This window comes from Jaculus jaculus, chromosome 4 (genome assembly GCF_020740685.1).
Source record: "Jaculus jaculus isolate mJacJac1 chromosome 4, mJacJac1.mat.Y.cur, whole genome shotgun sequence".
NCBI lineage: Eukaryota > Metazoa > Chordata > Mammalia > Rodentia > Dipodidae > Jaculus > Jaculus jaculus.
The window spans coordinates 113,501,555-113,528,490 of record NC_059105.1 but is presented as its reverse complement, the minus strand read 5'-3'; the positions used below and the strand labels follow the sequence as shown (position 1 = coordinate 113,528,490).

Genomic DNA, 26,936 nt, shown 5'->3' with positions numbered 1-26,936 from the left:
CCTCTTTTCTTCTAGAGGTAACCATCATCAAAACAGTAATTGTTTTCTCATAGTTATTCAATGAATAATCATGATTTAAATACATCAAATAGAAATAGGATGAAATGTAAAGACTGATGATTAAGAATGTAGAGATTTAAAGGAAGGGAGGAGGGTACTTAATAGGTTGGTATTGTATATATGTAAGTACAATGATTGAGTTGGGGAGGTGATATGATGGAGAATGGAATTTCAAAGGGGAAAGTTGGGGGGGGGAGTTACCATGGGATATTTTTTTTTATAATCATGGAAAATATTAATAAAAATTTTAAAATAAAAAAAAGAATGTAGAGATTTGCTATTGATTTTCAGTGCTGTGTATATAAGTACATAAGAATGATTCACATAGATAATTGTGAATATCTTCATAAATACACTTGAAGTTTGAAAGGAAGTGGTAAGTGCTAATCCTATCATCACATATTAAATGCCTTAGTTCTCCTGACCAGCCTGAGCTCTGTCAAAAATTGAGCTGTGGGCAATCCCATAGTTTGGCACTAGGCCACATGTAGAAGCAGTCATATTTATTAGGAATTAATAACATAAGATAGTGAGTTTTCACAGATCAAAAATTTTAATATATAATGTTATTCTGCCCAATATTGTGTGTGTAACCTTGTTCAAATGGGTATCTGTCAGACCAGGAGAATTATTAACAACTATTCTGGTTGTCTTTTATTAGTGGATCTTATACCAATAGTACTATCACTTCTGAGTCTGGATACAGTCTTATTGGCTTCAGGGAGGAGGCATATGTCATCTAAGAACAATGGCATGGAAATTTGGAATCCAGGGCTTTAGTGCTTCTCTGAGTCATGCTAAGCTTTGAGGAATAGGTGGGAAGTTTAGCCAATAACTAACTTCTCCAAACATTTATGCTGCCTAGTATACCATATTGTCACTCCAGAACTGGTTTAATAAAGGAGACATGGAGTGCGATGTGCCTAGATGTAAGAGCAAAGATGAGAACCCAGACCTGTGACCCCCAATACTGAGTCTCTAAACTGTTGACCTGCTTACATTATCTGCATCCAGATAATTAGAAGTCCCATCACCTGTGTCAGAAATTGTACATATTATATCCACTCTATAAAGTAGAGTTCACAGTCTCATGCTAGGGCAGGTATTGCTGGATCCATATAGTCATCATGTGGAAGCACAAAGAAGGCCTCAAGGCTTTTAGTCAGGTAACAGGGTTGAAGCATACTGCTTAGTAAACTCCAACTCTGTGAGCACTGGGCCCCTCATCACACTAGCTCCATAGCATTCAGTGGCAGTATAAGAGTCATCCACAGAAGTGTGGACAGTTGGAGGCAATGACATACAAAAACTCAAAATAGTCATCCTACATTTGTATAATGTCTTGTTCTTGTGACAACTCTCACGTAGAGTTGGGTTAAAACCATCAGGAGTCAACAGGCACCAGGTCCCCATGATGCCCAGTGTCACTGTGAAGGCACTGAACTAAATTTAGATACCCACCTTCTACAATGAAGACAACTTCATGTCATAATAAAGAAAAAGAAATAAGTGGCATGTATAGAGAATAATGATATTAGTGTTTTTATTCCATAATCGTTTATTATTGTATAGAAAAGGAAGGATATATGAACACTATCCATTTTGTATCTGATATTAAATCCATTTCCCTAGTAAAATGGATATGTTATCAATGATTAAATTCCATATACTGAATGACAAATGTAGAATTTGCATGGGTGGAAGAGTAGGGTGACAGATATGAAAGTAGTGTCTGTCATTCTACAGTGCTTCGCAATGGTCTGCAGGAGTGACAGAACTTCCATTTAATCATTACATTTTTGAAAGGGTTTATCTATTCAAAGAAAGGTTGTGTCTCACATTGCATTAGCTCCTTTTAGAGCTGAAAGAACTATTCCTCATTTATTCTCAGCATTCTATTGGCCTTTGTTTTCCTGTCAAGTATCCCAACCAAGTTTGCTAATCACCTACACCATTAAGTCTAGCCATATAGACTAAGCTCTTGACCTTTGCCTTTATCAAGCAAAGAGCCCTGGGTACTTAATCCTTGCAGCAGGAGCTGACAGGTCCTTTGTGTCCTTCCAGTTGCTCCTCTCCATGGGGAAAATGCAGAAGACAAAGAGGATGCTGAGGAGGTATATGTGAAGGTAAGACAGATTTGCCTCTTCCTAAGATATAAAGGTTACATTCATACTTCTTTTATTTTTTGGTGGCTATCACATATGAACAATAAAATTAATTATATGCACTATAAGTATTAATGTGTTTTCCTAGGATGAGGAAGAAACTGAATTTTACCAACACATCTCTGATTTCAAGTGGTATACAAATTTCAGTGCAGTTTGCAGACTATATGTTCTCACAACTTTCTTTCTGGAGCACGTGCTTCTGTTCAGAATACAGTTGTGTAGTTTTTCATTAATAAGTGGATAGGCATTTCATGCAAGGAAAACATGCATATTTTCATTAACTGATTGCTCCATTGAATCTGGGCAACATGGTTTGGAGAGAGTTTAAGGGTGTCACCATGGGTTCTTCTGGTGGAAGCCTCAAATGTCCAGCATTAAGGCACTGAAGTGATAAAGCTTTGAATCATGATGCATGGTGTATGTAATTGGAACATGGAGATACCACCACTACTTTAAATTGGATTCCTTAACTGTTACAGGAGTAGACTGTTGTGAAGCTTCTCTGCCATATTGCTATGTGTCTGAGGGACTCTAAATCCTGGCCAAGCAAACAGGAGAGCATGATCTGGGCTCTGAATCAGCACTACTTCATGTAGTGCCCAGCCTCACATGTCTTGTGGCAGCATCACATAACAGACTAACACAGGCTGTTACTTGACTAATCTTTCCCTTCCTTGCTCTCATTCCCCCAAGTAATTGGGAATGAGAGACCTGGGTAAAGAGAATTCAGCATGATCTAGGCCTCAAAATGTTTTCTTCTCTCCACAGAAAACAACAATACAAGATGAAATTGGTATGTATTCTGGAGTCATTTTTGTGTTCGCTTACATATCACCATTTCCTTATTGAAACCTTAGAGTTTTATAATACTTGTATAAATTCCATTCAATTCTAAAGATGTCTATACAAATATTCCTTTTGATACTGTCTACACAAGAAATTCTAGTTTTTGTTTTCTTCTATTTAGTATATTAGTGAATGTTAATTGAGTCAATTTCTTTGTCCCACATAGTATGTCATTGCGTGTTGACAAGTTTGCTAGTATATTGTTAGTTTTGATTTTTTTTCTCTGGTCTGAAACTCATAGCTGTTCTAGAGTTTCTTGGTGAGGACAAACTTTTAGTGGTAAGTTAGGTTTGGCATTTTTACTGGCTTCTCTTTGAATGGTGCCCATGATTTTAAGACTTTAGAGGTTAAAAGGATCATAGACATTTTGAACAAAATGCTGATTATTTCAGCAAAATCTTACATGCAAGCTCTCTCTACTTCTTGGAATTAGTTGCACACACAGTAGCTTTATGTGGGTTTGTGTATGTGAACAATGCAGGGGTCTTGTGTTTCTATGTGCTATGATTTTGAATGTGTGTATCATTCTGTCTGTGGTTAAATTGTCTCAGAAGATATTTGAGTCTTGCAACCAATTGCTTTCATCAACTTCCTAAAAACTTCCATGACAAACATATTGAACATGAACATGAATAAATATATCCAGTCCTCAATACAGTTAATCCTGATTTTTTAAAATTTTTAAAATTTTACTTATTTATTAGAGAGGGAGACAGAGAGACCAGGAAGGAGGAGGGCCTACTAGGGACTCCAGTCACTGCAAACGAACTCCAGATGCATATGCCACCATGTGCGTCTGGCTTACATGGGATTTGGAGAATCGATCCTGGGTCCTTAGGCTTTACAAGCAAGCACTTTAGATGCTAAGACATCTCTCCAGCCCCAATTCCTAAAGCTATTGATATCAATCTTGCAACAGGACCAAAATGAGTAATCTTAGCTCTCACCTTTGTATAGGGACAATGGAGAACAGAACATGACTCAAGAAGAGTGCATGATTATGTTCTCTCAGATTCTCAAAAGTATGCTTTGATATGGAGATACTAGCCCTGGGGCAGAGACTAGAATGCCCATGTAATGCTGGGGTACTCCAGTCTCTAGTTCATAGGTCCTACCCATCCATAGAGAATTGCATTGGCTGTCTTATACATTACACAAGTAATGAGATATTTCTAAAGTCTTTCATGTAGTCATTCACATAAAAAGTGCAAATATACTCTGATGGTTCCAGAGCAAACAATGTCCCAAATTTTGTCTATTAAAGACCTTATAGGAGAAAATAGAAACTAATGGTAAGTAGAAGTTGGGTGTCAGCCTGGTGGCCATAATGGTAATGCATTCTCTCATGCTCCTGGGATAAGAGCATTCAAACTGTGGTGAACACAGCCATTGGTGAAGAACTAGCTTCCACAAAGGAAGACAGTCTATTCCAAGTAGAAAGAAACACCCATATTCCTCTGTCCAAAGTTCCAAAGTAGTGTATGTTCAGGGAAGTTGTGCTGGTCTAGTGTGAGATGGTGTGGCTTCCTCTGGTATAGCTGGGGATGGGTGAGCATGGTGTCTAATAATTTTCTTCCAGGGATGCATAACGAACACCAGGACAGGGAAAACGTCAATACCACCAAAGATGTATCAGGTAATCCTGTGTATCTGTCTCATCTGCCTTTAATTTTATTAAAATGTTATTGGTTCTGTATAACCAACAACTTCAGGGGTTCACTGAGATGAACTTCCAGACCAGGCACAGTTGTGGAGGAAGGGATATTTATTGAAGCTAACAGATCCAGGGGAAGTTCCATAATGGCAGAAGAAGCAGACCTGCCTTCACAGGTCCAAGCAGAGAGAGAGAGAAGCACAAGCTTAAAAGCCAAAAACTACACAGCAGACTTCAGAAACTCTAGTTCAGATGACTTTACATATCTTTAGATTAGAATCTCAAACCCATCACCACACCTAGGGCTAGACCACCAAATGACACCACCTCCAGCCAGGTGGCTGCAGATGCAGACTACAAGCTACTAAAACAGTAAATATATTGGGGGCCATCTACTCAAACTACCACACTCTATGATATCTTTTGTGGCAACCATACAAATGAACTAGAAATGCTTGTTGTGACAGGGGGTGAGTATAAAGACTGAACATGGGGCTGAACATGATGGCTTAGGGGTTAACGTGTTTCTCTGCAAAGCCAAAGGACCCACGTTAGATTCCCCATGACAAACAGTAGCCAGATGCACAAGGGGGTACACACATCGGAGTTCCTTTGCAGTGGCTGGAGGCTCTGGTGCACCCATTCTCTCCCTCTCTCTCTCTCATTCACTCTTTCTCTGACAAATAAGTAAATACATAAAAACAACAGAATGAACATAACCACAACCAAAAAAAAGTGAAGACTTACAAATTATTTTGTGTTAGTGCCTAGAAATAAGAAAATTCCTCTTATCAAATATTCTTTTAACAATATTTTATTTATTTTAGAGGAAGTGAGATAGAAAGAAAGAGGCATAATGGGTGCTACAGGGCCTCTAGCCACTGAAAATGAACTCCAGATGCATGCACCACGTTGTGCACCTGGCTTTAAATGGGGGGGGGGGAATCAAACTTGGGAATTTAGGCTTTGCAGGCAAGTTCCTTAACCCCTGAGATATCTATCCAGACCCCTTTGTTGTTTATTTTTAAAGTAGGGTCTCATTCTAGCCCAGACACCCCTGGAACTCACTCTGTAGTCCCAGGCTGGCCTCACACTTACAGCAATCCTTCTACCTTTGCCTCCCAAGAGCTGGGATTAAAGGCATGTACTGCCAGGCCCAGCATTCACATATTCTTATATCTAGTTTTTCACCAGTAAATTGTTCTTCCTATACCTGTTAATATCCCTTTTGAATGTTTATTCATTTCTAACATAATGTGAATATAAATGATAATTATTTTTCCTGTGATGAATGATCTGAAACAGGTCTATTAGCTGCAATAGGGTGAGTAAACAGGCTCTGTGACCCCAACTTCTGTGGTTCAAGCCAGATCTCAAAGGTACCACATTCACAGAGTGACAGAAAAACCACAGATGGTCCTGATCACAGGAAAACAAACAGGTGTGTAGCCAAGATTATACAAGGACAAAGTGACATTGGAAATGGTAGACTATTATTATATTGTCATACTTTAATATTTGCAAATTCATATGTGTTTATCAAATTGAAAATCTAGCAATAAATGCAATATAAGTTATGTGATAGGTGGAGTATTTCATCAACAAAATTGACAATCAACTTGATCATCCTCTAAAAATGACAAGATGAAGCAGCAGCAGTATTGGATCATGCTATATTCACAAGTTACCAACAAACTGACAGTTTTCTCTGTTTCTCCCTAGGTTTAATGTTACCTGCACCAGAAGAAATAACTTGTGCTGTAAGAGCACCTTTCTGTGTCTTATATACAAGTGGAACTCTATGTTCAGTCAGTGTGCACCATTATAGGACAGATAGAAGTTCCTGTATAGAGTGAAACTGAGTAGGAATCTCCTACCAACTGAGTTTTGGCTCCCTAAGATACTTAATGTCACACTATCCTGTACAACTGCATGGGAGTAGGATTTCTCTTGGAAATGATTTTCCTTCTTATACTAGGATTGCTTATTTTAATGTGTAAATGGCATTAAGGAGTACACTATGCTTGGAAATCTCTTATATTTCCACTGATGTCATTGGTGACAGTTGACTGTAACCAGTGTATCACTGTCTGATTTACTAAGATATCAACAGAAGCCAGATGGATGTAATTTGTAAGATATAACATGATCTAACACTTTTTCATTTCTATAATTTAAGGATATGCCATCAAAACCGGAGAATGGTATGTATATTAAATTGCTCATTTATTTAGAAAATAGTGTACCCTTTCAGTCCTGAAACCTCCGAGTCTGACTTCTGACTAAAAACAGAGATAGAGGTATAAATGACATGGAATATGTTATGAAGGCAGTGTAAAAATTCAGTAGAAAGCTGTAGCTGATCTTCTATGAACAAATGTGCCTTCAGCTGCTGGGGGGCACAACTCATTTGAATTACTTCCAGCTGGCCAAACTGCAGATAACTTGGAGTTAGTAAGTCTTTCAAGTGAGGAGGCTGATGATGTTGGTAAGTGACAGCATTCCTTGTCAGACCCAGTGAGAGGGGGCCTATGTGGAGCCAGTTTATATTTTCTGTTAGGAGACTGAGGGCAGGGCAAAAAGTATCTATAAGGTCTCAATTCCCATGGTTTTCCTTCCTAATTGCACACCTGTAAGTTGTGCTGCCTGAGCATCTGGTTGGTCTTTCCTCTGGCTGTAATGTAGTGATTCTTCACACAGGAGCTACTCCTTCCTGCTTCTACACTGTCCAACTCTGAGATCATGGTTATGATTTGTAGCACTTAGCTGTACCATAAAACATCGAGGGAGGGCATCAACATGTGATGTACAGTTGAGGGGTACAACACTCCCATGACACAGGACATGACATAGGAGATAAGGTGGAGTGTGGGCCCAGAAGCAGATCCTCACCCTCTGTTGCTTTAGTAGCTTTTAGCAGTAAATTCATGTTTTGCTTTTTTTAACCTCCTCAGTCCTGACTTAAATGTCAAATTGAAGCACCTGAAATTAATTGTGAATGGAGAAACTCAGGCAATCTTTGGGGATTTTTGTTGACTGATGTCTCTGCCTAGATCCTGTAATCTTTTAAGTGTGCATGACTCATAGTGTATGAGACTCTTGAGCATATTTCCTTCAGTGCTTGCTTACATTCCACTTAGTATGCACTGTAATTCAGATTTGTGTCACCATTTTAGAAGCTCATCTCTTGAGATTTCATGGCGATTTCTATGAATGATAAGATACTGGTATCATTTGGGACTACTTCCTGTTGTCTTCCATTTCTATTGCCAGAATTAAAAGTTTCATGTTTCTCATTTCTTTACTGGTTCTTGCTTGGTGTCTCTTCCCTGTGTCTAGCACCACTTACAGCAAGTTATATAGCCAGCCATGAGCACTCACCTGCTGATGTAGTCTGTTGTGCTCCTGGGTTAAGAGGTCCCATGCTATTGCCCCATGACAACTCTGTCAAAAAAACTCTGTGAACCTCAATAATTGTACTGTGACAGTGCCTAGTGATTCTTATACTTTTAATGCCCTTCTTAAATGATGGGTCCCTCCTAACACAATGTGAATATAAAAAGTAATTTTATTTGCTGACTGTTCTGAATCAGGTCTTTTACCTTCACACAGCATGGGTAAAACAGACTCTGTGAGCCTAACCTGTGTGATTCAAACCACTTCTTAAGGCTATCCACTGCTTCATTATTCTACCACAGCCCAACTCTGAGACAACTTTTAAGTTGATTTAAAGCCAGTTTTGATGATAAAACAGGCTGCAGCCTAGCAAATGTCTTACACTGCACTTATCATTAGTGTCTTTCCACAGGATAACAAGCATTTACAAATATTTCATTATAACAAGCTGGAAATGGTCCACAATTCCCAATGTCACTTTGTCCTTTTTTTTTTTTTAACTTCTTTAGGTTAAGTAAAAACAGTAGCAATTTTCTTTGGATGGGTAGGATCTATGAACTAGAACCTGGGGCACTTTCATTTTACATAGGAATTATAAACTATCTGTCTGGGGTTATTATTTCCATGACAAAGTCATAAGCACATTTCTTCATTGTCTATGTGACAGATGCCACTTAGCATAGCAGGTATTATAACGCAGCTTTTTCCATGGTTTTAAAATATCATCTCTCAAGGCTTCACAATATTATCACTATGACAGATAAGATGCTAGACCCATTGAAGACTCTTAGCTGTTGCCTTCCATCACCATTAACAGAATGACAGGGGCTTCTTGTCTCTGCTACTGCTTCCTTATTCTCTATTTCCAGTGAGCAGGCTGCCCCAGCAGCCACTTAATCTAGGCTTAAGAGCACAGCTATGCACAGTCATCTGTTGTGTACACTTAGCAGAGGTCTCTGAGTAAAACCTGAGCCACTGCACCAACAATTACAGTTCCTGTGTTGGGTTCTGAGGTGTGGACAATAACAATTTGATTGCCAAACTATTGGTGACATGGAGAAATCAGTAGCCAATGAGAAGGTAAGATGACCTGTCTTTGCCTGAGATAGAAATGTTGACTTTAAGGTTTTCTGGTCTTAGTTAAGGTTGGCCATTATAATATGATAATGAGTGTGGAAGATACTTTTTATATTTTGGAGAAACACCCCAAACCAAAGCAGCTTATGGTAGGAAACAGCTTATTTCAGTCTTACTGAATCCAGGGGAAACACTGTCAGTGATGAAAGAAAGAGGCTCACTTCCATAGTTTCATAGCAAACATTCTTAGCAAGAGGTATGCCAGGGATCATCCACTACAAACAAACTCCAGATGCATTTCCACCTTGTGCAGCTGGCTTACATGGGCAATGAGGAATCAAACGTAGCTTGTTAGGCCTTTCAGGCAAGCATCTTAACCACTAATCCATCTCTCCATGCTGAAATGTTTTTCAGTGGGTAATCTGAGATACAGCCTCCAAGATCTTTATTTATTTTTATTATTTTATTTTTATTTATTTGAGAGAGGGAAAGAGGCAGAAAGAGAGGAAGAGAGAGAGAATGGGCATGCCAGGGATTGCAGCCACTGCAAACGAGCTCCAGATGCATGCCACCTTGTACATGTGGTTTATGTGGGTACTGGGGAATTGAATGCAAGTCCTTTGGCTTTGCAGGCATGCACCTTAACCACTAAGCAATCTCTCTAGCCTGATTGTTAAAAAACATCTATTTACTTATTTATTTGAGAGAGAGAGAGATAGGGGAAAAGGCAGAGAGAATGACAGAATGGTTGTCCTGGGGCCTCCAGCCATGCATACGAACTCCAGATGCATATGTCCACATGTGCACCTGGCTTATGTGGGTCCCAGGGAATCTCCTTGTCTTGGAAACCTTTGACATCGTCAGTATTTCTTCTGTATTTTCAATATATAAATAAAACTATGTACCAATATGTCCTATGCTGTAGTTCTTATAACATCTTTCCTTCTATACTTGTGGATAGCATCAGGGAAAATGATAAAGTATTCTAGATTCTTTGAATAGGAAAATTTTTCATGGGAAAATATGTACAATATCCTTCCTACTTCTGTTCAACCACTGACCCATTATTCTGGATTTCTGGAAGTTGAGTGATACATATCGAAAGAACTGTCATTTCTCTTAGCAAAATCTTATAGTCAAATTTTCTCCACTTCTTGGAAGCAACTGCACTCACCTAATGTTTACATGGGCTTGGGCTTGAATGCTGGAGTCTTGGGTGCTTCTGTCTTGGGATTTGGAATGTATGTGTGATTCTATGTGAGGTTGCCTTTTCTCAGAAGGTATTTCAAGCTTACAACACAGTTGCCTTCGGCCATTCTCCTAAAACAATCCATATAAAAACATATACTTGAGGGCTGGAGTGATGGCTTAGTGGTTAAGCGCTTGCCTGTGAAGCCTAAGGACCACGGTTCGAGGCTCGGTTCCCCAGGTCCCACATTAGCCAGATGCACAAGGGGGCGCACGTGTCTGGAGTTCGTTTGCAGAGGCTGGAAGCCCTGGCATGCCCATTCTCTCTCTCCCTCTATCTGTCTTTCTCTCTGTGTCTGTCGCTCTCAAATAAATAAATAATTTAAAAAAATATTTTAAAAAAAAAACATATACTTGATGTGAACTGATATAAACTAACTCATGTAGCTCTCAGTATTATTATATCTCAGTATTTATGCCAGCAGGTGGATTGTTATTACCCTATTGCAGGACCAAAATGAGCAATCTGACCTCTGAAATTTTATGTGGACAATTGGAAATATGCATCCAGACTAGTGGCTTAATTCTGTTCCTCTCAGATTCTGAAATGTGCTTATAACTTTGTCATGGAACCCCAAGTAGACAGTTTGGAATTGCTGTGTAAAACTAAAGTGCCCCTCTGTCCACAGAAAGAAAGATGTCTGAGTGATTTGTCATTATCAGTTGCCAATGTGTTGACAGCTACTCTGTTTCCTCCTAGATTTATTGCCATCTGATCAAACACGGGACACAGCAAAAAGTGTAAGCACCTTTCTGTGTTTTACACAGAAACTATGCTCAGTCAGTGTGTGCCATTCTGGGACAGATATAAGTTCCTAAGTGAGGTTGGGTGGGGTTGGCTGCACACCTCCTACAAACCAATTCCTGGATCCTTAGAACAATTAATGCTGCCACATCCACTATAACTGAGTGGTACAAAGATTTTCCACGGAAATGATTTTCCTTCTTATAGTAAGGATTGTGTACTTCAAAGCATATATGGCTGGAAGACATACACTGTATCTGAAAAGCTCATGCCTTTTCCATTGGTGTCCTTTGTGACAGATTTGTAACTGTGTGACTATTGACTGAACTCACTGTGCTCTGTCTGGTTTCCTAAATTATCAAAACAAAGCCAGACAGATGTGAAGCACAGGGTATGACCTGATTCTCAGTGCTTCCTTTTCTATAATTTCAGGAGGCCTCCAGAACTGCTGGCCATGGTATGTATTATGAAATTACTAATTCATTGAAGAAATATCTTAGTGCTTTAGTCCTGAGATCCCTGGCTCCAAGTTCCTTCTAGGAATGTGGGGGTACCAATGAGATGAAATGATTCTGCCAGGAAGGCTGGATAGAAAGCTGAAAGCTGAGGCTGATCTTGTATGAGCACATGTGGTTTTATCTGGTGTGGGCAGGTACCAGTGAGCTGCTCTACTGACTTTCTTCTAGTCTTTGGTCATGGTAGATCAGTGGGATCTCAGCACTATCAGAAGCTTGAAAGTGAAAATGGGGCTTGTGGACAGATCCAATGGGAGAGGGTCATGGGGGCAGTACAGGTTGTACCTTCCACTAATGAGATGAAAGGTGTAGGGAAGTTTTCATAAAGACAAGGGAAAATGTGTGGAAGTTCTTGTGCTTATCCTTTTTCAAAGGCATTCTAGCAAGCAGTGGTGTGGTGTGTTTGTGCATGCATGCTTTGTGTCTGGCTCTTCTTTAAAGCATCCCATTAGACAGTGGTTTGTGTTTTCATGTGCTCTGATGAAGCAGAGTGTGTGTGTGTGTGTGTGTGTGTGTGTGCGCGCGCGCACGCATGTGTGCATGCTTTGTGTCTGGTTCTTCTTTAAAGCTCTGCTTTCCCAGAAGCCCTATTCCTTCCTTTCCCTTTCAGTGCTAAACCTCTGAGTCTTTGCTTGGGATTAGTGGTTCTTTTTGTTTCATGTGCCCATGAAGTGTTGTGTTGGGTTTGGGGTATTATCCTGTGTGATACAGAGAATGCGGTGACCCAGAACTCTCACATGGCCCTGACATGTACTTGGAGGTAAGATCTTAAGAGTGTGGGCTCTTTTTTCTGTCATTTTTTCTTTTTTAGGTCTTGTAACGGCACTTTATGTGCCTCTCTTTCCTCATTAGTCCTGGCTTAAAGATCATTATAAGATGGGATGACAGTGTGTATTCAGTGTGCACTCACTGCAGCAGCTCAGTGTTCTGAAAAAGTTAAGGAACATATGGCCTTACCACATTTCCAAGTTCTGATCTTCAACCTGACCTCCCATTCCAGGAAGAACAGGTGATGCAGTTCAGAGACCTGGCCTTCATGTTTTGTGCCTCTCCTCTAGTGAGGACTCTGAGCTCTTAGGCTCAGCTTTGCTCCCCATTTAGGCATTCTTGGTTGAGTGTCCAAAATGTAATAGGGTGGGTTTTGGAGTTTTCCATACCACTGCTCATGTTTCCAGGGTTTAAGGGCCTGGACATTTATGCATCACCTCTCAGTGGATGAACTCTGGGCTTTAGCTTCCCACACATGTTTGAACCTCATGTTCCCTCCTATCTCTTGCCAGGTCTGGTTTTGGTTCTGTCTATCCTCTGCTCTCTCTGGAACTCCCAAGTGTTCTACTCTTGAGAAAGTTCTGGCCTGCCTTGTGTTCTTGTGGCACTACTTTATAATGTAAGGAGTCTGTTTCCAAATGTATTCCATGACACTTGTGCTGTTGAGTCAGAAACTTTACTATCAGAAAGTATATCTGCTTCACTTATTATTACTGCTTCTCATTGTTCTGCTGGGCATGAGGTTTATAGGACTCTATTCTTCTAAGTACTCACCATTGGCTCCTTTGGTATGCTTTGTCCCTTTCCCATGAGGAATGGGCCCAGCTTCCTCCCTCACTCAGCTCACCAGACAAACAGAAACCTGATTGGGAGAGGACATGGCACCTCTTAGGGAAAGCTGAGTCTCAGTAGGTGGTAAGATTAAATTCTTCTACTCAGGGAACAGAGGTGAAGGGCTGCTGATGGCTAGCTGTAGCAAGCAGGAGAGCTAAACAGAGAGGAAAGAGCTGGGTGCTCCACAGCCAACCAGGAGTCCTCCTCCCTAGAATGAGTCAAGTCACAGAAGAGTAACAAAAACATAGCGGAAAATTGTTCCAGACTGTGATATTATCAGAGAAGGTGGGGGAGGAGTCACTCATCTAGGATGGTCAACCTAGTCCCCCCCAGGGAGCATTCAATAATGTGACATAGATTTGTATAAAAAAAATCCTGTTTTGACTCTGTCTCCACTCTATCTGCAGCAACACCTTAATTATAGAAAACTTCTAATGAACCATCTTTGGACAAGAAAAATGGTTCCAATTGTTAAATCATTTTCTAAGGCTTCTGAAACAATTTTAAATAAAGATGAACATATACATTGAGGTGTTGTGTTTTGTTTTGACATATGAACTAAAATCATTCTAGTGATCCTTCAATTGACATGGAAGTGCCATATGAGGAAGGAGTTGGGTCTGTTTTGGTTGGATCAAAATCATTTGGGAATGAGCTATGGCAGCTGTGGGACCATGAAGTGTATTATTACTTCTTGGCCTCATCATAATCACTTTAGTGAAGGACTTCTTCATATCATCGCTAACATTCATGGTAAAAACCTGAGAAATGCACGTGTAGGTTCCATCTTCCAGAATGGTGGCAACTTAGAACCTTCACCTGATAAGCACTCTCCTGCTGAAGTCCCCTCTGAGACCATTAGTTTGTTTCTATACCTCCATGTTTTGGCACCAGCATGAGCCTGGCCTTCAGTGACTTTCCTTGCTCTCATGTGCCTCCATAGACAATTGCCATTCTTCATGTGAGGGCCCTTTCCCTTCTCAACTGGGCAAGAACTTCATAGCCACTCCACCAGACCTTCCTGCTCTGGACACCATTTCCCACCATCTCAGGAAGCTGAAATAAGTCCCTGATGGTTTAAACAAAAAGAGTGGCAGGGAGATAAAGTGAGCAAGAACTTCACAGCCACTCCACCAGACCTTCCTGTTCTGGACACCATTTCCCATTCCTAACAGGGAGCTGGCCTGTGTCCTTGATGGGGTTAAGCAGATGGGATGGCAATGAGATGAGGCCACACTGTGGAATTGCACTGTGTGTGGAAGGCCAAGATCATGAGTACTGAGCAATATGCCACATGATTCTGTCTTCCCTGAGATGATGGTTGGTACTGGTTGTTCTGAAACACCATCTCTCTGTGGGTTGGGGATGTGCACATCCTGAGTTATGGATGGATGGGATTTAGGAGGACATCTGGGGAAATTATGTTCTCTGCTAATGGCATTGCTAGGAGGGGGCTACTAGACCTGGATCAGCTAGTGTTGGGAATATTGGGATAAGGAGAAGGCAAATTGGGTGAGGAAGTATAGTTATGGGGAGAGAAAAAGGGGAGGGTCCCCTTTCTAGCCCAGAAAACATGGAGCTGGGACCCCAGTGAAGACACCTTGGACTTCCCCATATCTTCAGCACAGAGGTGGTGGCAAGGATAAGATTAGGATTGTGCATGTGCCAAATGAATTCAGAATCCCATTTCCCACCTGATACCTATAAGAAGCTGACCTCCAACAGTAATGTGCTTGGCTGCCTTTCCTAAAACTTAAGTGACAGTCACTTCTTGTGTCACTTTCTAGTCCTAGGATAGCAGCCTCCTAGTATGGTGGAACTCTGCTTTCAGAACTCGGATGGTCTAGCAAAAGCTCTGGGAGGGTAGGTAGTAAGTTTGTTCAACGTCAAATTTATTTCATGATGCCCAAGTATAGGTGTCTCTGCCATTTCCTTGACTTCATCCTGACTTCTACATGTACATCTATGCATGCTTGCTCCATCATCTCCTCTGCATATATGCAGCAGCAAGCCTGTGAGTGGAGTGGGTTTCTATTAATTTTTTAAAGAATTGCAGAGGATACACTGTTGTGTGCTCCCTCCATGGGTCACCTGATAGCGTAGCTGCAGTGATGTCAGCCACTGTCAGGCAGCTGCTGGCTGTGTACCTATTGATCTGTTTGGAAGGCTGAGTCATCCCCACAGCTTAGGAGACTGCAATGCTATCTGCCTTCTATGACACTGTCTAAGCATCCAGGTAAAAATTATTTAATCAGTGTGGCCTTTTTGGGCTGAAGGGCCTCAGAGGACAGGGGAGGTGTGGGGGCAGTAAGGCACTGTAGAACTGCATTACAAGGTAGATGAGGTGAAAGGGGCAGAAGGCCTGTTGTCCCAGTGGGAGCTCCTGTGTCAGTGGATGAGGAAGGTCCTCATGTTTGAAGACTCTGGGTTTGAGAAGGTGAGTTGGGGGGGAGGGGCTTGTTCAAAGTACTATTCCTTTGTTCTTGGATTTAAGTACCTGACCACTACTGCTCTACCACTTTCTAGGACCTCCTCAGAGCCTTGGATTCTATTTCTGCATCTCCATGACCACAGTAACAAACAACAGAAGGGATGAAAGTTTTCTATGAGCTCAGGGGTTCAGAAGGTTTAGTTCCTCATGCTTGGTAGGACATGACAGAACACAAGAGTTCCATATCATGGTGGGTCAGGAAGCAGAGAACAGGGAATGCTGGTGCTCAGCTGGCCATCATCCACCCTTTTATTTTATCTATGCTGTCACCACATGGAGTGGTGCAGACCTTATTTAGGGTGGTGTTTGCCATCTTCAGTGAATTCTTTCTAGAACAGCTCCCCCAAATAGACACACCAGAATTATGTCTTAATAATCTTGGTCCTCACCTTCCTTTCTATATGTCCTGTCCAGTGATCTCTGTGCAAGTTTTGTAGACTCTACTCTGGACACAATGATGAACCCAATGCTCTGCCAGGAGTAGTTTTTTTTGTTTGTTTGTCTGTTTTGCTTTTGTTTTTGAGGTAGGCCTCACTTTGGCCCAGGCTGACCTGGAATTCACTATGTAGTTTCAGGGTGGCATCGAATTCACAGTTATTCTCCTACCTCTGCCTTCCAAGTGCTGGGATTAAGGGCACATGCCACCACGCCCAAATTGGTGATATCTGTTTTTATCCATATCCATGTCATCTGGCTCCTGTGTTGGATTTAAGACCTTCATTCAGACCAGGTCTCTCTCTGAACTAGACAGAGTTGACTAAGAGCTCCCCTGGACATGACAAGTGGACCTCAGTTTTCTGTACTAGGACAAGTTCAACTAGAAATACAGGGACTCCTGTTTTGCCCTCTCCTAAGATTTCTCTTCTCTGTGTTCTGTTTCCTGAGTACCAGCTTGGCTCCTGTCCTGTCTCTGACAATTATAAAGGGTTGAGGATCCTACTATCTTTCTTTGCTCAGGTCTTGGGTCCTGAGTGCTATCGTCCAATTTCCCTATATCTGTGGTCTGTGGTTTCAGAGCCTTATTCCTGAATATTTGAGGTGTTTCTACAGTATATCTCCGTCAGGGCCCAGATGGACAGAAGTGCAGTTGGAGAAGTTAAGACATCACTTCTTAGAGGGTCACATTCCCAGACAGGCTTACTAGTATATCTGGTTCAGTCATTTTAATTTGTGTCAGAGTAGACACAAATAGTGGACAGCTGTGACAGTAATAATAGGGTCTGTCTAGAGTCATCATCCAGGAGAAAGCTTGAGCCAAGACAGAGGAGTAACACAAAAAATAACACAGTCATCTCAAATCATGGAGAGAACATAAGGAAGGGAAGTATTACTCACCAAAGCCATTCCTTATCCCTCCTCCAAACACCCAGCACTGTGTCCCAAGCTTGGGCACACACACCACCCTGCCATGACCTTGTCCCCCCCCCCCCCACAGCAGATGCAGCTCTATTCAGGCTGCCCTCATGGACCTAAGCTTAGACTGGGATGACCCTGCCCTGCCAGGACCTCATTCCAAACCCCCCAGGCCCAGATGCAGCTGCATGCAGGCCACCATCATGGACCTGCACTTACTATGGAAGATGACCTCACTGATAACCCACAAGCACATGGCTGCTTTTCTCAAAAGTAACAAGAAAACCCTAAACAATAAGAAAGCTAAACACAAGTAAACAAATTTTTAAAATTTCAAATTTGTTAAAATTTGAAAAGATTTAAGGTGAAAGTATATAGATGGAAATTATCACCTGAAAAGACACTAAACAACATATGACATTTGGAAACTGGAAATTAAAATAATTAGGTACACTATGCACCTATTAGAGGCTACAGTCTAAATGCTAGTGAGGATGTAGAGGATGTGAAAATTTCACTCACTGTTGCTGGTGCTGCCCCTTGGCAGACAGCCTGACAGTTCTTACTCTTAACTACGTGATGCAACAATCACACTCTCTGGTATTTATCTAATGAGCTGAAAACTTACATCCACTCGAAACTCTTACAGGAATGTTTCTACTACCTTCAGTCATGGTTGTGAAACATGGAAAGAAAGTAAAATATCCTTCAATAAGTGAATGAATAAGCAAACTACACTATGACATGTTATTTAATGGTAAATATGTTGAGCTACCAACCCATAAAAATACATAAAGGAATCTTAAGCACATATTTCAAAATGAAAGAAGCCAATCTACAAATGCTAGAGACTATGATTCTTGCTCAACAATACTCTGGAAAAAGCAACAGGAGTTGAGAGCAAGTGGGGAGGCAAGAATGAATGAACAATAGAATGAAGATTTTTATGACAATGAAATTATTATGTATTCTAACAGTGGCAAAATGACAAAATACACAACACAAAGTATAAATGATAAAATGTGGACTTTCATTACTAATACATTAATATTGGTTCACCAACTATACCATGTTTTATGCTAACACAACACATAATAATGAGGGAAGCTCAGAGTGGAAAAGAAGTTTATGGGGAATTCTTTATCTTGTGTTCAATTTTCTATAAACTGAAAGTTGTTCTAAAAATAGTCTACTTTCAAAAAAACGGTGACAAAGTCTCATGTGAATAGTGATCTCATAAAGAAGATAAATGATACTTATTATTATGTTTGGAGAAGCTCATAAAGGAGGATCCCCATAGGATCACCAGGTGTCTTATCCCAGGCAGACCCATTCCTCAGGTGAGGTTGAGATCACAGACAAACATGCTGCCACTACTCTGCCACAAGAGTACAGTAAGCTGAATGTATGTGTCAGCAGTTCATTTCCATAAAGAAGTAGGTGAGACAGGCTAGCTTAGGATGCAGAGGGTCACTTAGCTCCAGTATGGGAGGATGAAGTTCAAGCAGCAGGCAGGGCCCAGGCTCTGGTGAGGTCCCATAGTAAGTGGCTGACCATATGAGGAAAGGGACACATCACATCTCCCACAGTAACCAGAGTGAGTGAGAGAAGCAGCTCTTTGTCCAGTGTTCCTCTCACAGGAATTAGTGGTGGTTCCATGAGAAAGTGTCCTAGTTGTCAAGGACATCCCAAGGCACCAAGGCGCTCTCACTCGGCTCCCATCTGAGCCCACTGTGTTCCAGTTCTCCCAGAGTGGGGTCAGGGCTTGCAGCACACAGTCCCTGAAGACAGCCAAATCATGTCAAAACACAGCAGTCTCTAAGCAGTGTCTATAAGCATCATAGTCTCCCTGCTAGAAGTTCCTACAGGCATATGAACTTTCCAGATTCTGCTCCCTTATCAGGTGAGGCTGAGATGTCAACCATGAAGTCTGAGTCTCTAGCAGCCCACCCTGTCAGTGTGTGTATGCCTTCATTTCTATGCTGCCTTCACCCAAATACACCCTCTTTTCAAGGTCCAAATACCTCTATAAAATAGTCATGCATGAATATACATGCAATATTCTTCACACATTCAGCCTCTTCATCTCTACCAGATATATCCCTCTGGCTGAGTATTAACTATCTATTTCTATGGGATCCTTCCCTTTTTTTCTTTAAGGTTGAACTTTTCTGATGTGATTTATGCTTTTAGTTAGTTTGTTTTGTTTTTGTTTTCAAGGTAGGGTCTTGTTCTACCCCAAACTGATCTAAAATTTACTATATAGTCTCAGGCTGACCTTGAACTTATAAAGCAATCCTCCAACCTCAGCATCCTGAGTGCTGGGACAAGTGACCATGCCTGGCTGTGATTTACATATTTTTAGTTTTAAAAATTATTTATTGAGAGAGAGAGAATGAGATAGGTGTGACTCCAGCCACTGTGAACAAACTCCAGACACATTGCACACATGTACGACATTGCACACTTGCATCACTGTGTATCTGGCTACATGGGACCTTAAGATTCTAACATGTGTTCTTAGGTTTCACAGGCCAGTGCCTTAATTGCTAGGCCATCTCTCCAGCCCTAACATTTTAAATCTACCATTCCTTTGGTCCTTACAAACACTTTATGTATAAAAGATCTTTGTAGCTCTCAGAAGAAAAAAAAATCATAGAGAACATTGATGATTTACCCAGTGCTGGCTTCATTATAATGGCAGTCCTATTGGTTTTTATGTTCCTAACACTTTTTGAGGTGCTGCAATGTGGCTCTCATTGTACATTAGGCATATGTCCTTTTGGTCTTTCTTAGACATCTTTAAGAACTATTTGGAACATCCACATGGGGGTAGTAGCACATATTTTGCATATTTTAATCCATTCCCTGCTAAAAGCCAGTGGTAGATAGAATATAAAAAGAAAGCTCCCCCTAAAAAACCTGTCCTGATAAAACAAGGCATAAAAGGAAACACTACATGTCCAAATAGATTAAAATTAAGAACATCTGTTAGGGGTGGGATACCTTCCTGCAGGTTGTTGGCCAGGGAGGTCCCTGTTACCCCCAAAACATTATAGGTTATTGCCAAGGCTCTTGGTTACCCACCAGAACTAGATGGTAAGACGTTGCTGCTGAAGAGTCCACATGTTTGGGCTACAGGTTACTGAGAAATCAAGATGGAGCTGAGCCTGAAACCTCCTCCCTGTTGATTAGCTGTCAGGATGCTGAAAAGAGCTATGTAGCCCATTGAGGGAGAAAATTCATTAATGTTATTAAACAGCAGTGTCCCCTACAAGCTTTACAGCCAGACAACCAGGCCAAATTTACCAACTGATGCAATGGTGGCATGTCTGTTATTGGAAAACCAACCACTCTCTGATTGCACTTTAGGTCCAGTCTTCCAAAGAGAATTCCTGTGTGGTACTGAAACCCTAATCAAAAGCCTATGGCAGCCAGGCATGGTGGTGCACACCTTTAATCCCAGCACTTGGGAGGCAGAGGTAGGAAGCTCGCCATGAGATTGAAACCACCCTGAGACAATATAGTTAATGCTGGGTCAGCCTGGACCACAGTGAGATCCTATCTATCTGCCTCTTTCTCTATCTGTTCCTCTAAAATAAATAAATAAAAATAAGCAAAAAAAAATTTTAAGAAGACACAAAACAAACTAAAACACAAAAGACAGATTGAATGAAACAGACATGTAATGCACATTCCTGACAATGGTGAGGGTCTAGAATACAGAATAACTTCTAGCAAATCAACACGAAAAACAGCCAAGAACTCCAGACAACAATTAATGGGATGAAGGAAGCAAGTCGGAAGAGAAAGCAAGATTGCCAGCATCAAAAGATGCTTTAACTTGCGAGTTGTGAGGGAGAAATGAATGTGAGCTAGTGAGAGAGGATTTCACTTCCCATCTGAAAGGTGACATCGGAAAGCTTGACCAAAGCAATGTCGGTGACAGTGTGAGAGAAACAGAAGCTGGGGTGCTGCTGGTGGTGCCCTGCAGGGCTGCTGACACCAGCTGCTCAACTGCAGGCATGACCTGCCCAAGGACGCTCACAGGCAGCAAACAGCACACACGGGAATGCCCAGTGACATGTTTGCAGCAGAGCACCTGGAGACAGCTCAAACAGCCGTTATGTGAAGTTGCTCAGTTAAGACATATGCGTATGTATATATGAGGTACACTATCCACTGATTTATATCAGGCTAGCTTCACACTCACTAAGTCAGAGGAGAATGACTTTGAACACCTAAACCTCCTGCCTCCATTTCCCAAGTGCTGGGGTTATAGGCATGTACCACATTTGCCAAAGTATACTTAGAATGAATTTAAGTTCTATCTTCAATGTAAAAAAACAAGTTGTAGAAAGAAATATCATGTACAATATTTATTTAGAACTACAGAATTTAAAAATAAATATTACATATGAATTTATACACACATGTAAATGTAACCACAGGGTTAATTGAGCACAAAAGTGAAAGATGCCTAATTAACAACAATGATTAGCTCTGGAAGGTAGGATGTGACATTGAAGCTATACAGAAGGATTCAACTATCTTTCATTTTTGTAAATCTAAAGCAAATATGATAAACTACTAAGATTTGATAAAGCTGAGTGGCGGTCCATTGCATCCTTTTCTAAGCTTTTCTTTCATCAATTCCGTATCATAATATCAGCACTACCACCCCTCTGTTCTCTCCTTGCCTGGCTCCCATCCTCACCACACACCAAGCTGCCTTTCAAAGCCATCATTTGACCATGGCTAATAATGAATGGCCTGAGCATCCAGCGCACACGGAACTCTCATATGGTCTCTTAGCTTTGGTGACACTCCTTATTTTCCCTTGGCCTCCCTGGCCATTCCTTCTCTCCACACCTTGCTCGGCCCCTGCCACTCTGCTGTGTAGAGTTGGCCTTCAGAGCTGACCTTCCAGCTGGACAGCAGGAGCAACTGCAGCCTCATCCAAGAGGAAAATAATGTTTTAAAATAATCATTTAGTACCTATGGAAATGTTCCAAAAGCATAAAGGAAATTAATGGAGAAAATACAAAGACTTGATAAGAACAAGAGTCTGACACCTGAACAGAAGACCTTTCCCTTCCCGACTTGTCCATATGCCTGAAATATCAGCACTTGGGAAGTGGAGGCAGGAGGATCATTATGTTCAAGGTCATCCTTGGCTACAAGATGGCCAAAGACAACCTGGGATACATGAGACCCTGTCTTAAAAACAAAAAAACAACAACAAAAAATCTAAAATATATTGAAAGTTTTTCTCAGAGCTCAGACCTAAACTTTATCCATGTATGTTTAGGTGTGTACACAGATTATATTTATATATGTTATATATGCATGCATTTTAACATCGGTGACTTTATAATGCTTATGTCTCAATTCATCTCTCTGGGCTCCAGACCTCTTTATTTCACACCTCTCCTTGAGTGTCTCAAAGGTGAGCTCCAATTTAATGTCTCCTATATTTTTCCACAACCATTCCCATCCTATGTCAAAGCGAGCTTTCACCTGGATCATCATAGTGGCCCACCTTCTTAATGGGTGTGACAACTAATTACATGGTCCAGCTGCACCACTCCTGCCCACATCCCACTGGTGAGAGTGATGTTTCCCAACACAATTTGAATATATCCAGCCTTGCATTTCCAAGAGAAGCATGGACTGTCTCTAGTCAAAATAAAGGCCCATGTTCCCCAGCTTCACTCTAAGCTTATCCTGCTCCATTTACATAGTGCAGTGTTGGAAGACGCTCAGTGGTTAAAGGCGCTCGCCTACGCAGTGCAGAACGCGGCAGTCGGGCCAGCCGCAGGATGTGTCTCCACCACAGCGCCTCTGTGCCTTCTGCTGCTGCCATGTGCTCTTCAGGAGCAAACCCAATGTCTGCTCTCCAGGGAAACCCTCCTGACAGTCAAAGTAGGCAAGTCCCTCCACAAGATAGTTGCAAAGTACAATGTTTCATCCTCATACCCTAAACAAATAATTTTACTTGTGTTTTGTGACAATTGAGCTATCTCTGGTGGTGTTCCAGAGATCTTGGGGTTGGTCTCATGCCTGTTCTGAAAATTCTAAATGTGTCTGTCACCTCAAATTCTTACACTGGAATCCTAAGCCCCAATATGTCTTGAGTCAAGAGGGCTTTGAGAGGTAATTAGAACATGAAGGGGACACCCTCATGAATATGATTAATGACCTCAAAAGAGGGAACCCAGAAAATGTTCTTTCTCTTTCTACCATGTGAGGGCACAATGAGAAATCACTAGTTTACAACCCTGAAGAGAACCCTCACTGACCACCAGCCATGCTGGTATTCTGACATCAGACTCCAGTCCCAAGACCATAGAGAAATAAGTACTTGTTATTTATAAATCATGGTATGACATTTTCTTATAGCTGACCAAAGACAAGAATCTTCTCTGAGCCATTAACAATGGAAACCAAATGTCTACCTGTGGTGGATTGATTCAGGTATCCTATATAACCTTAAGTGTACTGAATGCTAGGTTCCCAGCTGATGGAGATTTGGGAATTAACGCCACATGGAGGCTGTGTGTTGTTGGGAGTGGGCTTATGGGTGTTATAGCCAATGTCCCCTTGCCAGTGTTTGGCACACTCTCCTGTTGTTCACTTTATGTGGGCCAGGGGGTGATGTCCACCCTCTGCTCATGCCATAGTTTTCTCTGCCATCCTGGATCTTGCCCCTCAAGCCTGTAAGCCAAACTAATCCTCTTTTTCCCATAAGCTTCTCTTGGTTGGGTGATTTCTACCAACAATGTGAACCTGAATGCAACACCATCTTAACTTTATATCCATTGGAACAAAACAGACAGTATTTAATTATGTTATAAATGATCTGAGATTACAGTCTTTCCCAAACAACTTTATCTCAATCATTACTATAGTGCATATTCTCTTCTCATAATTAATACACATTGAGAAATTATAATGGAACCCTATCTATGAGAGGCTTATAATATGAAGACATTTCCAATCTCCTCTTTGTCCCGCCCACTCCAGAAGCCTGTAATAGGGCTTAAGTATCTTAAGTGCTATAAAAGAGTCTATGAGCATGCTCACTAGGTTCAAAATAAGAGTCTCACAGCACCAACCAGATCTGTTGAAATCATTTGTTGGAAGAGGAGACTTTAGTTTTATACTATGGCTCCTCTTCTCCCCCAGATATATTCCAAGACTCCTGTGGCTGCCTGAAACCACAGAGAGTAGCAAAGCCTCTGCACAATGTGGGGTTAAAAAAAAATTCCATTAGGTATAGTGACAAGCCTTTAATCCCAGCACTCAGGAGGCAGAGGGTAGGAGGGTCACCTTGAGTTTGAGGCCATCCTGAGACTACATAGTGAATTCCAGGTCATCTGGGCTAGAGGGAAACTCTACTTAGAAAAAACAAACAAAAAATTTCCTACCAACTAACATGAGTGGTGCACAGAACACAGACACACTGGGCAAAGGGCTGGCTTCCACCCCAGTGGGACTAAACTGAACCACACAAGTCTCATCAGAATGGTACACAATCTACAACTAATGAGTGGCATGTTTCTAGTGTGTTTCATTTACTTTGAGAGCAGCTGTCCAAGGGTGACTGATCATGTGTAAGAGGGGCTGTGGTACAGGGAAATTTACTCAAAAAGTAATTAATCAGATACCAAACAACCCAATCAAAAATAATGAGCCAGGCGTGGTGGTGCACGCCTTTAATCCTAGCACTCGGGAGGCAGAGGTAGGAGGATCACCGTGAGTTCGAGGCCACCCTGAGACTACATAGTGAATTCCAGGTCAGCCTGAGCCATAGTGAGACCCTACCTTGGAAAAAAAAAAAAAAAAAAAGGCTAGCCGGGTGTGGTGGCACATGCCTTTAATCCCAGCACTTGGGAGGCAGAGATAGGAAGATCGCCATGAGTTCGAGGCCACCCTGAGATGACAGAGTTAATTCCAGGTCAGCCTGGACCAGAGTGATACCTTACCTTGAAAAACCAAAAAGAAAAAAAGAAAAGGGCTACAGAACTGAATAGAGTGTTCTCAAAAACAAAAATACAAAAGATCAATAAACACCTAAAAATATCTTTTACATTTTCAACCATCAAGCAAACTGCAAATTAAAACTATTTTGAGATTCCATCTCACTCTTATCAGAATGGCTATCATTGAGAAATCAAACAATATGTAGATGGTATCATACTACTTGATAATCAACCAAATTAAGAAGTCAAATCATCCCAGCAAACAAATATAGGAATTTTGAGATCCTGCAACTAAGATACAATGGTCATTTATTTTCCTAATAAAGTTACTGATCTTAAAAAAAAAAAAAGAAATCAAACAATAAATGGTGACAAAGGTGAAAAGATTAACCCTTCTCTATTGCTGGTGAAAATGTAAACTGCTATAGCCATTACAGAAATAAGTGTGGTCATTCCTGAGGCAGCTAAAAATAGGCTTACCATATGACCCAGCTATACCACTCCTTGGCATATATCTAAAGACTACACATTACTATAGAGATACTTGTTCATCCATGTTTACTCCTACTATATTTACAATAGCTAGGAATTTTAATAAAGATGTGGTATATTTACACAATGGAGTTATATTCATCTGTAAAGAAAAATGGATGATCTGGAAAAGATTATTCTGAGTGGTAACTCAGGATCAGAAATTCAAACACTACATGTTTTCTCTTATGTGGTCACTGAGATATCAAACTGGAGCTCAGCTTCACCACCAAACATAGGGACAGGGTCTACGCCTATGCACTTAGTGCCCTAGCTGTGTCCCTCATGTGTGTGGCCTCATGAGCCCTCTCTTTGCTCTATAAAGGAATGGGAATGGACTCAAATCCTGTAAGGAATTTATGTGACTCATCACAGCTGCTCTGATTTCAAATGCCCATGGCCATGTCATGCCTGGATGACAGAGTTCTACAATACTACACACCTTCCTCTGGACTTACAGTCTTTCATATCCATTCTTCCATGTTCCCTAAGCCTTGGAGGGGATGATATAAATGTATGATTATTTTCTCTTATTTAGGGATGAGCATTGGGTTTCTATGTCATAGGAACAGTTACTCTATCTGGACCAGTTCTAAGACTGTGAAGTAACTTCTTCATAAATGCATGCATACAACACACACACACTAAAAACTGAAGTAAAAATTAATATCATAATAGCAGAGAGGATAATGATGGTTGCAGGGGCTGGATGACGGTAGGAGGTTGAGAAATACAGACAGCTTGGTCAGAGGTTAGGCACAATGAGGAACTTCTGCAGATTTACCTGTAGCATGGTGACTAGAGTTAATAATAATATGTTGCACAGTTTCCAGTTGTTGAGAGAGATCTCAAATGTCCTTTCTTCCTACAAAACTATGTAAGATAATAGCACTTGTGAACTTATCTGTTTAAAATCATTTCACATACATACATACACATTATATACACTAAATATATACAACTTTGATGTAACAATATCTTAACAAAACTGGGGGATATAAGCTAAAATGTAGCCTTTATTATTATTTATAAATGTTGAGTATAGCAGCTCAGGCAATGATTGCTACTAAAAATAGTTTGTTAACAGTTCCCAAGAGGTAGGTCCCACTGTACAGTCTGTGAGGAGGGGGACCAGATAGGAAAGAACTAGAGTTGGTCCAGAGTCAAGAAGAGTGGAGGAAAATTTGGTAAGAACTTTACTTTTGTTTCCATGGAAAAGCCTGAGTGAGGCAGGTTAAGCAGGATTGGGGCTTGTTTGAGTAATT

The 26,936-nt window shown here is 41.0% G+C and overlaps 1 protein-coding gene across 1 annotated transcript in view; it reads left to right on the top strand.

The window, feature by feature from the left end:
• The window catches only part of LOC123460246, a 58,158-nt gene that overhangs the window by 26,335 nt on the left and 4,887 nt on the right, over positions 1-26,936 (top strand). The window contains exons 22-23 of the mRNA XM_045148381.1: positions 2,125-2,186; positions 22,900-23,080. Coding sequence (XP_045004316.1) covers positions 2,125-2,186; positions 22,900-23,080 — 243 coding nt within the window. The remainder of the gene's footprint in view (positions 1-2,124; positions 2,187-22,899; positions 23,081-26,936) is intronic.